A 15,266-nucleotide genomic window follows, 5' to 3' on the forward strand; every position below is an offset into this window, starting at 1 on the left:
TAACTGTACTTCTGTCTCGGTCTGATTCACGGTTTCTGACAGTAGGTGAAGGCCATGAATTCAGAAGATGCAGTCAATCCACTTGTTGGTAATATTTTTTCCAGATTGGATGAGCAGGATCACCACGTGGATCAGTGTGCCATGGCGTTACAAACGCTCCTGAGTCGCACGGCTCACCTGGAATCTCCCACTGTGGCTGCTCCGGTACAACTTGTGTTGCAGGCCATCCCTGCTGCTGCTCCAGTCTCTGTGCAGGCACTCGCCTCGAGTATTACCTCTATAAGAATGATGTCTGGTTCCGCTCTGCTTCCCCAATGCAGAGGATTTCTCAACCAGGTTGAAATATACTTTGAGATGCTGCCCCAGTCGTTTCCCATGGACAGAAGCAAAGTAGGTTTCGTGATATCTTTGCTTTCTGAAAGCACCTTGGCCTGGGCATACCCTCTATGGGAGTCGCAAAAACCTGTTGTCTTGAGTTACCCTGAGTTTGTAGCTTCTTTTAAAAGGGTATTTGACGTTCCCGCATGTTCCGCTTCTGCTGCCAAGTGCCTCATGTCCATCAAACGAATTACGGAGAACTGTTGCCGATTATGCCATTCAATTCCGTATTCTGGCAGCAGAGGTTGCTTGGAACAATGAGGCCCTCATTGCTGCTTTTTCTCATGGTCTCTCTGATACCATCAAGGATGAGATAGCAGCCCAAGTTATACCCACTGAGCTGGAGAAGTTGATGACGTTTGCCATCCTCATGGACTCCAGACTCAGAGAAAGACTCTCTTTTAAGGAGCGCTTGTGGAAGCCTCCTGTACATTTGTCTCTGAGCATTGCAGTCCCACCCTTGCCTCCCTCACCTTCCATGCCTCCTGGTACCGAGTCGGTCAGTGAAGTTGAACCCATGCACTTGGGCTTAACGTGTCTCTCTGTGGATGAGAGAACCTTTAGCAGGAGGGAGAAATTGTGCCTTAATTGTAGCCAGGCAGGTCACTTTTTGAAGTCTTGTCCTACCCGTCCAGGGAACACTCGAACCTTGAGGTCCTGTTACAGACAGACCTTAGGTGGTGTTGTTTCGTCCCCAGTTATCCAGAAGGATAAGCCCCTGGTTTCGGTTACCCTTTCTTGGGCTGAGTTGTCTATCGAGATACAGGCTCTAATCAACTCTGGAGCTGCAGGCCTGTTAATTTATGCCGCCTTTGTATCGAAGCACTCGATTCTGCTGCAGGTGCAGACAGGGGTAGTCAGTTTGTGTCCTGGTTCTGGCATGCCTTTTGTGCACAGTTGGGAATTCAGCTTGCTTTCTCCTCTGCGTATCACCCACACTCTAATGGGGCCGCAGAACGAGCCAATCAGTCCTTGAAGCAATTCCTACATTGCTATGTTTCTGACCATCATAACAACTGGTCAGAACTCTTACCGTGGGCGGGGTTTGCTCACAATACTGCCTGGAATTCTGCTTCCTGATTGTCCCCATTTATGGCAAACTATGGTTTCCAACCTTCCATGTTGCCTGACTCATTTTGTTCCGCAGAGTATTCTTGCCTTAGAGGAGTATCTCCGTTGTCTTTGTTCCACTTGAGCACAAGTCCAGGAGGCTTTGCAACATGCTAATGATAGGTACAGACTCCATGCTGACCACAGACGTCTGCCTGCGCCTTCCTACCAGGTTGGGGACAGGTTCTGGCTGTCATCTCGCAACCTCCGACTTCGTTGGGCCTTTCCGTATTCTTTGCAGGATTAACCCAGTGGCTTACGCATTAGACCTTCCTTCTAATATGCGTATCTCTAATGTATTTCATGTCTCCTTATTGAAATCTTTGGTCTGCAACCGCTATACCACCTCGTGTCACATCCCCACCTTGTACAGGTTGAGAACCATGAGGAGTATGAAGTATAGCCCATTGTTGACTCCTGTAGGTTCCGTGGGCGCATACAGTACCTGGCGCATTGGAAAGGGTACGGTCTGGAGGGGTGGTTGAGGATGGGGTACTATCAGGGCTGTGCTCAGCCCTTCCTTCCTCTGAGCTAGCCACTCAGCTATTGGCTAATTGCCAGCTCCTATCTCTCCACAGTGACTCACCTGTTGATGATGATATCCTGCTCGTCAGTCTTGCCTGCTTAAGCCGTCCAGCCCAAATGATCTCTGCCTTCGCCTTGGTCAACATCACAGAGACTATCTCCTGCATTCCTGTTAAAGTCTTGCTTGGCTGACATTCCTCCTGGCTCCAGATCCTGCTTGCTGTTCCACTACGGTGATCTCTGGCTTCCTGACTTTCTGGCTTGTCTGACTATCCGTACTGGTTACCAAACTTTGGCTACGTTTTGACTACGTTTGTTCTATTTACTTTTATTATTAAACAAGTGTGATTTAACTGTACTTCTGTCTCGGTCTGATTCATGGTTTCTGGCAGTCCATAGGGTTCAATATTGAGTTGGCCCACCCTTTGTAGCAATAACAGCTTCAACTCTTCTGGGAAGGCTATCCACAAGGTGGATCTCCACCCCAAACTCACTCATCCATGTCTTTATGGACCTTGCTTTGTGCACTGGTCCAAATCATTTGGTGGAGGGGGGATTCTATTGTGGGGTTGTTTTTAAGGGGTTGGGCTTGGATCCATAGTTCCAGTGAAGGGAACTCTTAAGGTGTCAGCATACCAAGACATTTTGGACAATTTCATGCTTCCAGCTTTGTGTAAACAGTTTGGGATGGCTCCTTCCTGTTCCAACATGACTGCACACCAGTGCAATAAGCAAAGTCCATAAAGACATGGATGAGCGAGTTTGGGGTGGAGGAATGTGACTGACTGGCCTGTACAGAGTCCTGACCTCAACCCAATAGAACATCTTTGAAGATGAATTAGAGTGGAGACTGCAAGCCAGGCCTTCTCGTCCTACATCGGTGCCTGTCCTCTCACAATTGCGCTTCTGGAAGAATGGTCAAACATTCCCATAGACACACTCCTAAACCTTGTGGACAACCTTCCCAGAAGAGTTGAAGCTGTCATAGCTGCAAAAGGGTGGGCCAACTCAATATTGAACCCTATGGTCTAAGACTGGGATGCCAAGTTCATCTGTGTGTAAAGTAGTACTTCTGGTAGTGTATGTGCTTTGCTTAAATTCCATGACTCAGGTTTACAACCACTTTCAGCAGACCACAAAATGCATGCAAATACATCTGGACCTGAACACGCTTCATTTTTAACAATGCAGCGCAACACAGCATGCATATAAATGACTTAATTGGACTCAGTGGATTTTGTGATATTTTGTTTAATGTGATACAAAATGCACATAAACACGCAATGGTATGAACCAGGCCTAAGCGCTCTGAAGCAAATGAAGCTCAACATGTATAAAGTAGTGCTTTATGGACATGTGTGGAGGTCGGCTTATTAGGAAATCACCTCTGGGTGTGTTTAAATATCATTGCTGCTTTAATCATGTTCTCCTTAGACTTGCTTCTGCAGGCTTGGCTATGAAAGATTCAGTTTTACCCCTTTATTCACCTGCCCTAAGAGTCAATTTTTGGGGCATTTAAATTCTGCACTGAAAATGGCAAATTAAATATGTGGCATTATAGCCAATAGAACTGGTCTATGCACATCTGTGCATTGGTATGAATGTTTTTGCTCAACACGCAGTGAGCTTGTCACAGAAATGCACTAAAAAATGTTCATTTTCAGTCACATCATGTATATGGACACTTCAAAGTGAACTTTTCCTTGCTAAGAAAGGTCCCTATGGTTACAAGTAGAAGTGCAGACACCTTGTGGTTTTCCGACACTGCTTGACTTCATCTACTAATTGGAGGCATTGCTGTTACTGACTGTGCTAACAGCAGTGTGTTTATTAACTTTTTTCATATGACTTGTATAAATTGTCGCATCTTTCAATCATTAAGGGAGAGCCCAGTGTACAAAATAAGAAACCAAATAAAAAATTATCTTTAGATGTTGTTGAAAAATATGTTGATTCATTAGTTGATGTTCTGCTCAGGTCCCATGTTCACACTGTTAGAAACAGTGAAAATAATGCGTCGGTAGCCAGTGATTCTGTTTATTTACAAAGCATATGAATATTGATTATTTTGAACGGTGGCACACTTGCAAAAAAAAGAAAAAAAAAGAAGTTTATTTTGTTTCAAACTTTAACCAGCCAGGGAAATGTAACTTACTTTGCAGAGTGGAAAGTAGAGGGCTAATGAAAAGAATTGCATGCAGGTTGAGTTGTGATCTCCAAAACAGAAAAGGAAAAGATGTACCAATAAATTGGCCTGTCATTCAAACTGCCTCATATTTACTATTTTATCAATTGTGATAATAAACTACAAGTCTTTTTCGTTTTCTATTCCCGTAAGAAATTGCCTGCACCATTTGTTCCCGAGCTGCATAAAAAAGAAAAACATACAGTAAAAAAAAAAGAAAAAAAAAGAAAAGTGCGAGGAACAAAAATTGATAATGTTAGCTGTGGCACGCACGCACGCACGCATTAAAATTCTTGGTTAAAGTGGAACTAAACCTGTCAATTTAACAGTTTTCCAAAGCAGTTACCTTCAAGGCATGCTTTATGATAACTCACATCTTTTTGTACTCTCAATTGAGCTGTCAAGCCTTCACATGTCTGGTGTCATAACTGATCACATGTGAAGCACCATGGCAACTGCAGATCAAACAGAGGCTAAAATGGCAGCTTCCTTGACTGTAAAGGTTTAGTTCCCCCTTTAATTGGCTGTGCTGTACTGGATATTTTTATGCAGTACAATTCTGGAAGAGGCCAGTTGCTAGGATGACGGAACAACCTTCTCTAAAGATCCAGGTAAGGCGGTCTACACAAATTCTGATTTGTTAATTCTGTTTGAAAAAAATGTTGCTGACTGAGGTAATACTGATGTAAATAGCCTCAAAATATCTTCTGAGTAACTTTTGAGTCTCTTTAAATTCTTTGATTTCAGGCCTGGCAGTTTCCCTTCAGCTGCTGCATGGAGACCTTGAGCAAATTAGAAGAGATTACTCCTCGGTATTCACCCGTGGGGTCTCGATAACCAGAAAGCTTGGCTTTTCAGATGTCATTATGCCTGGTGAGCTGGAGGAAAAGAAACAGAAATTTAGTTTGTTCTAATTTTTGTTTTAATTTTGATGTTTTGCAGCCAGCATTCACCCCCTATACTAGCCTGTTATTTTTCCAATATTATTTATGCTTTGCATTTTCCTTTACTCAGTAAAGTATTTTTTGTATACCTCAGGCACAATTTTTGTGTGAAACAGTAAAGGTTCAAATAGCTGTTTCTACTATTTATTTATTTCTGAAGACTTTCTCGCGAAAAACAGTTTTGCCTCGTATTGCAAGGAGAAGCTTTAATTTTAGTTGCTATAAAGTATAAGTATTTGTTTGCTCATGGTCAGCTGAGCAGTCTGAATATAGTTAATTAGATGAGCGACATTTACAGTAGTATATTGAGAATCTGCAATCTCTGTAGCCATAAACTATCATAAAATTAAGTGTAACACTCTTCTGCGTTGACTTTTTATAGTTATTCTAAACAAAGATAGCTATGGAGGGTAATATGAGGTGAATATATAGTTCATTACGAAAACTAACTACTAACTGTGACATTTTGTAAATGCTTAAAGTGTAACTCCACTTTCATGGTAAAAAAATCTAAAAAAAAAAAAAAATTATACGATTGAGACACAATCCATATTTTAATTCACGGTTATAATTATGTTTTATTTTTAATCTGCAGTACTGTCCTTCTCTGTAAAATTCAATACAATATGGCAAACTGGAGGCGTTTTGTACATAGTTGGGGTACACAATGCCCCCGGAGATGTAATTTCCTGACTGTGTGATAGGCTCACTGATTTTCCCAGAAGTCTACAATAAGATACAAGTCCGATTGTAGGCACCCTCTGTAACAAAAATTTTAGTTTTGGGGAGATGCACCTAAAGGCTTAATCACTTTTAAAGGAATGCAGACCCTGCCACTCTCCTCCCTGCAAGTGCATCCGCTGATTAAAATTAAAGTCACTCATATTCACAGTCAATTCTTCACAAAACATGACATAACCTAGCCGTTTCTTCAGAGCAGAAACTGATACTGACTGCAACAATGTTTTATTAAAACCCTTGCAATGTACATAAATCACCCAGGGGGATTGTTTTTTTTTTCCCTCAACAAAAGCAGTTACACTTTGAGTGATTGCTGACATTTCCCCCAAAAAAACAAACTACTTCTCCTTGAAGCTTAAAGTAATGGTAAAACTTTTTTCATTTTGGATAGAGTAAGGGAGTTTTATAACCCCTGTCAGGTTGTTTTTGCTACCTGTATCCCAATGGAAGATTTTCACAAAATATGGAATTTTCTTTCAATAACTGTAAACATGTCAAATGGAAAGGTTAAATCTCCCTAACAGAGACTGCAATAAAAATGGTGTTCTAATCCTTCTCTACTCTGTCCAAAACTATAAAAAAAATGCCTCTAGTTATACTTGACCGTAAGCCATATATGTAAATTGTGTGGGTTACCATTACTAACCTCTGATCCTCTTAAAATGCTAGTTGCCTGCCAGTCATCTTTTTGCTTTGGCTTCAATAATTTGAGTCACTGACCCAAAACAAGTAAAGAAATATGGTACTCGTGCATTTCCCAAATTTCATTTGCTACAAGTTTTTCTGGATCAGTGACTTTGAGACTTTGAGGAAACAGACAAATGTCATTTTTCAAAGGTTAGCATTGGCAGACAATATATTTATCAACTTAACGGTAATCCCACAGCTGTATACCACGGCTATATCCTATACATTGCTACCCCTTCTATAAATGTATCAATTGTAATTAATACATCCTGCTGATGAGCATTATTTAATCACTATTAGTATAGTATAGACAACGCAGTTTACAAACATTTTATGGCCATTTTAGAGGTGGTCATCATACTTTCCATCTTTTCTGAGATTGGAAAGAGGGACACTTTTAGTATATATTATGCAGGTAAAGGATGGTAAGGAATTTTTACCCCCCAAAAAATTTTCAAATGCAATGATCATTTTTTTTAAAGCATTTATTTTATGCTAGCTTTTCAAAGTGAATGCAAGACTTTAGAGGATGGGTGAAAATGTAATGCATGATAAAAAGTACCATATTTTTCTCTCCATAAGATGCACCTGACCATAAGACGCACCTAGGTTTTAGAGGAGGAAAACAAGAAAAAAAATATTCTGAACCAAATGGTGTACCAAAATATTTACCATGCCCATGAAATGCAGCCTGACCTGTGCCAAAGAAATGCAGACTTACCAGTGCCAATAAAATGCAGTCTGACCATTGCCAATAATGCAGCCTGACCATTGCCATTATTGCAGCCTGACCATTGCCATTATTGCAGCCTGAGCTGTGCCATTATTACAGCCTGAGCTGTGCCATTATTGCTGCCTGAGCTGTGCCATTATTGCTGCCTGAGCTATGCCATTATTGCAGCCTGAGCTGTGCCATTATTGCAGCCTGAGCTGTGCCATTATTGCAGCCTGACCTGTGTCATTATTGCAGCCTTACCATTGCCATCGCTCGGGCTGCTCTGTCTTCTATCTCGACAAGCCGGGAGATCGCCCGGCGCTCGTGGGGGTTTGGGATGTCTTTCCTCCGCTTTCCTGCCTTTCTTCTGGTACTAACGTGGTGGCGGAGGGTGTTGCCAGTAGCGGGGGTGGAGGTGCCAGCATCGGTGGGGTACGGTGCCTGATGTACATTCGGACCATAAGACACAGACATTTTCCCCCATATTTTTGGGGGAAAAAAGTGCGTCTTATGGTCCGAATAATACGGTATTTTTATACTGACTGTAAAATCCTTTTCTGTTTAGGTACAAAACTTTATGGTTAAAAAGCAACCAAGGGGTTGTACTGCCACTTGGAGGAGTAATGGACACTAGGCATATAGGGGGAGTTTTACTGGTGCGCACAGTCAGTTGCACCTGTTCATAGTAACCAATCCGCTTCTAACTTCAGCATGTTCAATTAAGCTTTGACAATAAAACCTAGAAGCTGATTGGTTACTATCAACAAGTCCACCCGATCCTGTGTGCACCCGTTATAATAAATCACCCCCGTAGAAACTGAAGACCAGCCTCCTATTGATTATAATCTTTTCCCACCTGCTCAATGGTGGCAAACATTCTGAAGTGGAAAGATAGCATATGAGGAGAGAGAGCAGTGTTTCTCAGGTAAAAAGTATTTATAGTATGTACAGAAATGCTATTTTCTGTCAAACCTTGAGAAACACCGCTTTATGTATAATAAGCAAGCAAGGGACATCCAAAAGCAATCCAAAGAGAGGGGCAGGCACACCAAAACAAGGCAAAAACAAGGGCATGTAAACAGACAAGAGGGTTGCAGGCATATGGATCTGATACAGAAGTCTGATGAAAAAAAAGTACTTACTGCCCTCGTGGGGCAGGCTTTGACAGTAAAATTATTTATTTAATCTTGCAACTCATAGGCCTGCCCAACAACCTGTTGATTCTACTTAGAAATAGTTGATCTAGAAGTCAGAGGTCAGGGGTCTTTGTAATGCAGACAATACCAGACAATACCAGGTTTACAGACTGGGAGAAACTCATGCAACTCCTTAACTTCAAGTACAAATCAGTAAATTAGTGGCAAGAAGGAAGTTGAAAAAGAACGGACATGATAGAAACCTGAGCCTTGATGATGCTAAGAGCTAAACATTGATCCCAAGTGAAGGAAAGAAAGAAAAGGACTCACTGAAAATGCACGTGGGGAAACCCACACAGTCTCCAACAAGAAGCCTTCCACAATCAGTGATTAATTGTATCAGAAATAGATTTGCGAGCTTTAAGCATGGCTGGGATAACAGAACCCACAATGCCTTTGTCTCTCAAAACCTTGGTTTAACGAGCTCTGAGCTTGCTTTAGTACCCTGCTTTAGTCCCTTGTTTACCGCACTGTTTATAAACGTACTCTGATATACAGGTGGTTAAGCAAGGAAACCCCACATAATTGGCCTAATCTGAATAGCAGAATCCTGTGCAAATTGGAACAGACATAATGTCACTACAAGACCGCAGGACCATCACAGAGAAATCATCAGTATATTAAATGAAGTTGGAAATTCTTTGGTCACTGGCTAACTTGAGAGACTTCTGGGATTTTCAACATCTGGGATGAATCTATTCGTTGCTAATGATATTAGAAAATTCTTCCAATTTAAGCAAAAACATAGCAGAAGGGAAGGGGCCTTCAATTCTTCTGGAACTTAGCATAACTAGGTGAGGTAGGAAGGGTTAGCCTCTACGGGGCTGGCCTTCAGTTATTATATTCATAGTGTCCAGTTATCCTATAGCTGGCAATATATAAACCCTTGGTTGCATAATATCTATAAAGTTGTGTCTCTCAATGGATGATGGAGAAAAAACTTTTTTTAATAGTACAATTACTTAGTTAACCGTCTACACCACAGACCACAAAGAAGGACAATGTGGGAGAAAGAGAAAAAGTATTTACCTCTAAAAGGTAAAGCATTCCTCCAAAAAATATATAGTTCTAAAAGGTAAACCATTCCTCCAAAAGTAGTAATAGTAATTTATTACTTCCTAACCCTCTACACCGGTGGTTCCCAAACGGCGGAATGTGGCCAGATGCGCCCCTTTGTCTGCCTTTAACAAACCACTATTGAGGCACTATTTCTCTCACTGACCCTCAATGACAGGGCACACATTTTTCCCACTGACCTGAATGATGAAGCAAAAAATTCTCTCACTGACCCCAATGATGGGGCACAGATTCCCCCCACGGATAACACTGATGGGGCACTATTCCTCACACCAATGATGAGGCAAAATTTATTTTCGCTAACCCCAACGATGGGTCCCAAATTTGTCCTGTTGACCCCAGTGATGGGACACATTCTTCCCACCAAAACCAATGATGTGGCACAATTCCTTCCACTGACACCAGCACAACGGTTGTTTACTCCCACTGACCACTGATATCGGAGCAATTTCTACTCCTGCTGGTAAGTCTGGCCCTCCATAATGTCTGTAGGATCTTGATTTGGCTCTTTGCTTAGAACTTGAACTTAGAATTTGAAGACCCCTGCTCTAAAACTGTGCAATTACTTATGTCTGTAATTTAGTAGCGGTGATATTTTGCTGAAAATTTGAAAGTTGTGATTTTGTATTTTACAGGTGAAATGAGAAATGACTTATACATCACTATAGAAAAAGGAGAGTTTGAAAAAGGTGGCAAAAGTGTTGCAAGAAATGTACAAATTACAATGGTGATTGTGAACAGTGAAGGACATGTTTTAAAGGTAATTGTATGACCTTTTATTTAAATCCCTTACTTTTCACTTTAATACATGTTTTTAGCTCTCAAAATCAAGTTCAGAGCTCACAACCTTTCCTCATAACTAAGATCCTCCAGACCCTTTACTAGCTTTGTTGCCCTTCTTTGTACTCGCTCCATTTCCAGTACATCCTTCCGGAGGACTGGTGCCCAGAACTGGACAGCATACTCTAGGTGCGGCCGGACCAGAGTCTTGTAGAGTGGGAGAATTATTGCTTTATCCCTGGAGTTAATCCCTTTTTTAATGCGCGCCAATATTCTGTTTGCTTTGCTAGCAGCAGCTTGGCATTGCATGCCATTGCTTAGCCTATCATCTACTAGGACCCCAGGTCCTTTTCCATCCTCGATTTCCCCAGAGGTTCTCCCCTTAGTGTATAGATTGCCTTCATATTTTTGCCACTCAAATGCATTATTTTACATTTTTTTACATTTTTACATTTTTCTACATTAAATCTCATTTGCCATGTAGTTGCCCACCCCATTAATTTGTTCAGATCTTCTTGCAAGGTTTTCATGTCCTGCGGAGAAGTTATTGCCCTGCTTAGCTTAGTAGTGTCCGCAAATACAGCAATTGAACTGTTTACCCCATCCTCCAGATCGTTTATGAGTAGAGATGAGCTGAATACCCCCTGGTTCGGTTTACAGCAGAACATGCGAACAGGTAAAAAATTTGTTCGAACACCGTTAAAGTCTATGGGACACGAACGTGAAAAATCAAAAGTGCTAATTTTAAGGGTTAATATGCAAGTTATTGTCATAAAAAGTGTTTGGGGACCTGGGTCCTGCCCCAGGGAGCAGTGATTTCAATAATGCTTAAAGTGAAACAATAAAAGTGAAATATTCGTTTAAATTTTGTACTTGGGGGTGTCTATAGTATGCCTATAGTATAGTATGCCTGTAAAGTGGCGCATTTTCCCGTGTTTAGAACAGTCCCTGCACAAAATTACATTTTTAAAGGAAAAAAGTAATTTAAAAGTACTCGCGGCTATAATGAATTGTCTATGGGAGAAATCAATAGTGCTAATTTTAAAGGCTTTATGCATGGTATTGTGATAAAAAGTGTTTGGGGACCTGGGTCCTGCCCCAGGAGACATGTATCAATACAAAGAAAGGTTTTAAAAACGGCTTTTTTTTCGGGAGCAGTGATTTCAATAATGCTTAAAGTGAAACAATAAAAGTAAAATATTCCTTTAAATTTCGTACCTGGGGGGGTGTCTATAGTATGCCTGTAAAGTGGCGCATTTTTCCCATGTTTAGAACAGTCCCTGCACAAAATGACATTTCTAAAGGAAAAAAGTCAATTAAAAGTAGTCACAGCTATAATGAATTGTTGGGCCAGACAATACAGATGAAAGTCATTGAAAAAAACAGCATGGGATCCCCCCAGTCCCATACCAGGCCCTTTTGGTCTGGTATGAATATTAAGGGGAACCGGACCGAAAATAAAAAGATCTGCCTCCATGGGAGGCACCTGCCGTATGACGCATCCTCGCAGGTGACAGCTCTTTTATAACTGAGTGCGGGGCCACATGGTGACGTACCTGGGTGACCCCCCCTCTGATGCACAGGGACTTCCCTATGGCTTTCCTGGGGTGTCAAAGGGGGGCGGGGCCACCCGGTTACTTAAACAGGTGGCCCACCCCCCTCTGACGCCACAGGGAAGCCATTGGGAAGTCCCCGTGCGTCAGAGGGGATGGGGTCACCCGGGTACGTCACCGTGTGGCCCCGCCCTCAGTTATAAAAGAACTGTCACCTGTGAGGACACCTCATATGGCGGGTGCCTCCCATGGAGGCAGATCTTTTTTATTTTTTTTCTGTCCATCGGCGGAGCGAGAGAAGAAGATGAATGGACTTCATGGGACATTTTTATTTTTTAATAAAGGACTTGTCCCCAAGCTGTGTCTTGTGGTTTTTTAACATTTTGACGCTTTTTTTGTGAAATGGTAGGGGTACAATGTACCCGTTACCATTTCAAACAGGGGGGGTGGGATCTGGGGGTCTCCTTGTTAAAGGGTTCTTCCAGATTCCAATAAGCCCCCCCGCCCGCAGACCCCTACAACCACCGGGCAAGGGTTGTGGCGATGAGGCCCTTGTCCCCATCAATGTGGGGACAAGGTGCTTTGAGTGGCTACCCCAAAGCACCCTCCCCATGTTGAGGGCATGTGGCCTGGTACGGTTCAGGAGGGGGGGCACTCTCTCCCCCCCTCTTTTCCTGCGGCCTGGCAGGTTGCATGCTCGGATAAGGGTCTGGTTTGGATTTTTTGGGGGACCCCCATGCCATTTTTTTTTTTTATTCTAGCGTGGGGTTCCCCTTAAAATCCATACCAGACCTGAAGGGTCTGGTATGGATTTTGATGGGGACCCCTGTGCCGTTTTAAAAAAAATTTTGGTTCAGGGTTCCCCAAAGGTCCTGGTAATGGACTGGGGGGATCCCATGCCGTTTTTTTCAATTACTTTTATCTGTATTGCCAGGACCCGACAATTCATTATAGCCGCGAGTACTTTTAAATTACTTTTTTTTCCTTTAGAAATGCCTTTTTGTGCAGGGACTGTTCTAAACATGGGAAAAATGCACCACTTTACAAGCATACTATAGACACCGCCCAGGTACGAAATTTAAAGATATATTTCACTTTTATTGTTTCACTTTAAGCATTATTAAAATCACTGCACCCGAAAAAACGGCCGTTTTTAAAACTTTTTTTGTATTGATACATGTCCCTGGGGGCAGGACCTAGGTTCCCAAATACTTTTTATGACAATACCAAGCATATAAGCCTTTAAAATTAGCACTTTTGATTTCTCCTATAGACTTTTAAAGGGTGTTCCGCGGCTTTCAAATTTGCCGTGAACATCCCAAATTGTTCGCTATTCGGTGAACAGGCGAACATCGAGCTCATCCCTATTTATGAATAAATTAAATAGGATTGGTCCCAGCACAGAACCCTGTGGGACCCCACTACCCACCCCTGACCATTCTGAGTATTCCCCATTTATCACCACCCTCTGAACCCTTGTAGCCAGCTTTAAATCTATGTACTCACCCTATGGTCCATGCCAACGGACCTTATTTTGTATTTTGTACAGTAAACGTTTGTGGGGAACTGTGTCAAATGCTTTTGCAAAGTCCAGATACACCACATCTACAGGCCTTCCTTTATCTAGATGGCAACTCACCTCCTCATAGAAGGTTAATTGATTGGTTTGGCAAGAACGATTCTTCATGAATCCATGCTGATTACTACTAATGATACAGTTTTCATTACTAAAATCTTGTATATAGTCCTTTATCATCCCCTCCAAGAGCTTGCATACTATTGATGTTAGGCTAACTGGTCTGTAATTCCCAGGGATGTATTTTGGGCCCTTTTTAAATATTGGTGCTACATTGCTTTTCTCCAATCCGTTAGTACCATTCCAGTCAGTAGACTCAAATTAGGAACAATGGACTGGCAATTACTTGACTGAGTTCCCTAAGTTGGGTGCAAGCCATCTGGTCCCGGTGATTTATTAATGTTACGTTTCCCAAGTCTAATTCTAATTCTGTACTCTGTTAGCCATGAGGGTGCTTCCTGTGACGTGCCATGAGGATAAACACTGCAGTTTTGGTTACTAAAGCCCCCTGATTCCCTTGTGAAGACTGTGGAGAAGAATAAATTCAATACCCTCTCCCCATCCTGTGTAACCAGATTTCCTTCCTCATTCTTTATGAGACCAATATGGTCTGTCCTCCCTTTTTTACTGTTTATATACTTAAAGAATTTCTTGGGATTTTTTTTGCTCTCCTCCGCTATGTGTCTTTCGTGTTCTATCTTAGCTGCCCTAATTTCACCCTTACATTTTTTTTTTTTTTTTTCAAATATATATTTTTATTGTGTTTTTCAAAAAAATTTCAGGGAAAGTACAGCTCAATAACAACCATATCAGAAAACGATCATGGGTAATTACTTCACTAACAGAATGCTATATGTCTAGCATTTGATACACATCTGTAACTTTTTTTTTAAAAACATCATTGTCGGACATACAATACTAGTATTGTAGGTTATTGGGTGAGAAATGTCACAGTATCCCCATATCAAGAAACACAATTGAACTGTGCTATCCCCAAAAAATATAAAATAGAAAAAAGAAGAAAGTGGAAACCCAACGGTTTCACAGAAAAAAAAAGAAAGGAAAAGCAGTAGGTAAGTAGATGGGAGAATAAAACACATGGGTGTAGTTAGGTGTAAAGGGGAAGGGGAGGGTAAAGAAAGGGGTGTAAACCTGGAAGCGATGTATGTGTCACCGCTACAAACAGTAAATTGAGTCCGTATTGATTCTCTGTTCATGACCCAAGTAGGGACACACCTTCATCAGATAGAAGAATAATAGCCTCCATGCCTTAGAATGTTTTTCTGTTTATTTTGGGCTGTAAGGACTAAGTCTTTTAATTTTTTTATTTCTTCCACTCTACGCAACCAAGTCCCAATGGGCGGAGGCATATTTTTTTCCACAGTAGAGGAATGTAGGATTTAGAGGCATTCAACAAGTGTCTCACCATTGATTTTTGGTAGCGTTTTGCCAGGATCATGGTTGCATGGAGCAGAAAGAAAGCTGGATCATCAGGAATCGTATGATCTGTAAATTTCTGAGTAACCATCAGAACTGTCATCCAGAAGCGTGTCAGTAGAGGGCAGGACCAAAAATTATGGAGAAGCGTTCCTTTACCCGCCTGGCATCTCCAACTGTTGTCAGTGGTGGTTGGGAAGTATGTGTGTAATATCTGGAACGTATAATACCACCTGGTCAAAATATTATAATTAGATTCTTGCATTTTTGTACAAATTGATGTTTTCAGGGAGAACCTGATTTTATTGTGTTTTTGGGTGTCTGTAAAAGAGCGTTGGAAGTCAGTCTCCCATTTCTGTAGA

The 15,266-nt window shown here is 41.7% G+C and overlaps 1 protein-coding gene across 2 annotated transcripts in view; it reads left to right on the forward strand.

Annotated features, from left to right (window-relative positions):
- The window catches only part of DOCK4 (dedicator of cytokinesis 4), a 501,293-nt gene that overhangs the window by 226,904 nt on the left and 259,123 nt on the right, over positions 1-15,266 (forward strand). For both annotated transcript variants that reach the window (XM_073619893.1, XM_073619894.1), the window contains exons 13-14: positions 4,946-5,071; positions 10,194-10,318. In XM_073619893.1, coding sequence (XP_073475994.1) covers positions 4,946-5,071; positions 10,194-10,318 — 251 coding nt within the window. The remainder of the gene's footprint in view (positions 1-4,945; positions 5,072-10,193; positions 10,319-15,266) is intronic.

The sequence above is a fragment of the Aquarana catesbeiana genome, linkage group LG03 (assembly GCF_042186555.1).
Source record: "Aquarana catesbeiana isolate 2022-GZ linkage group LG03, ASM4218655v1, whole genome shotgun sequence".
Taxonomy (NCBI): domain Eukaryota; kingdom Metazoa; phylum Chordata; class Amphibia; order Anura; family Ranidae; genus Aquarana; species Aquarana catesbeiana.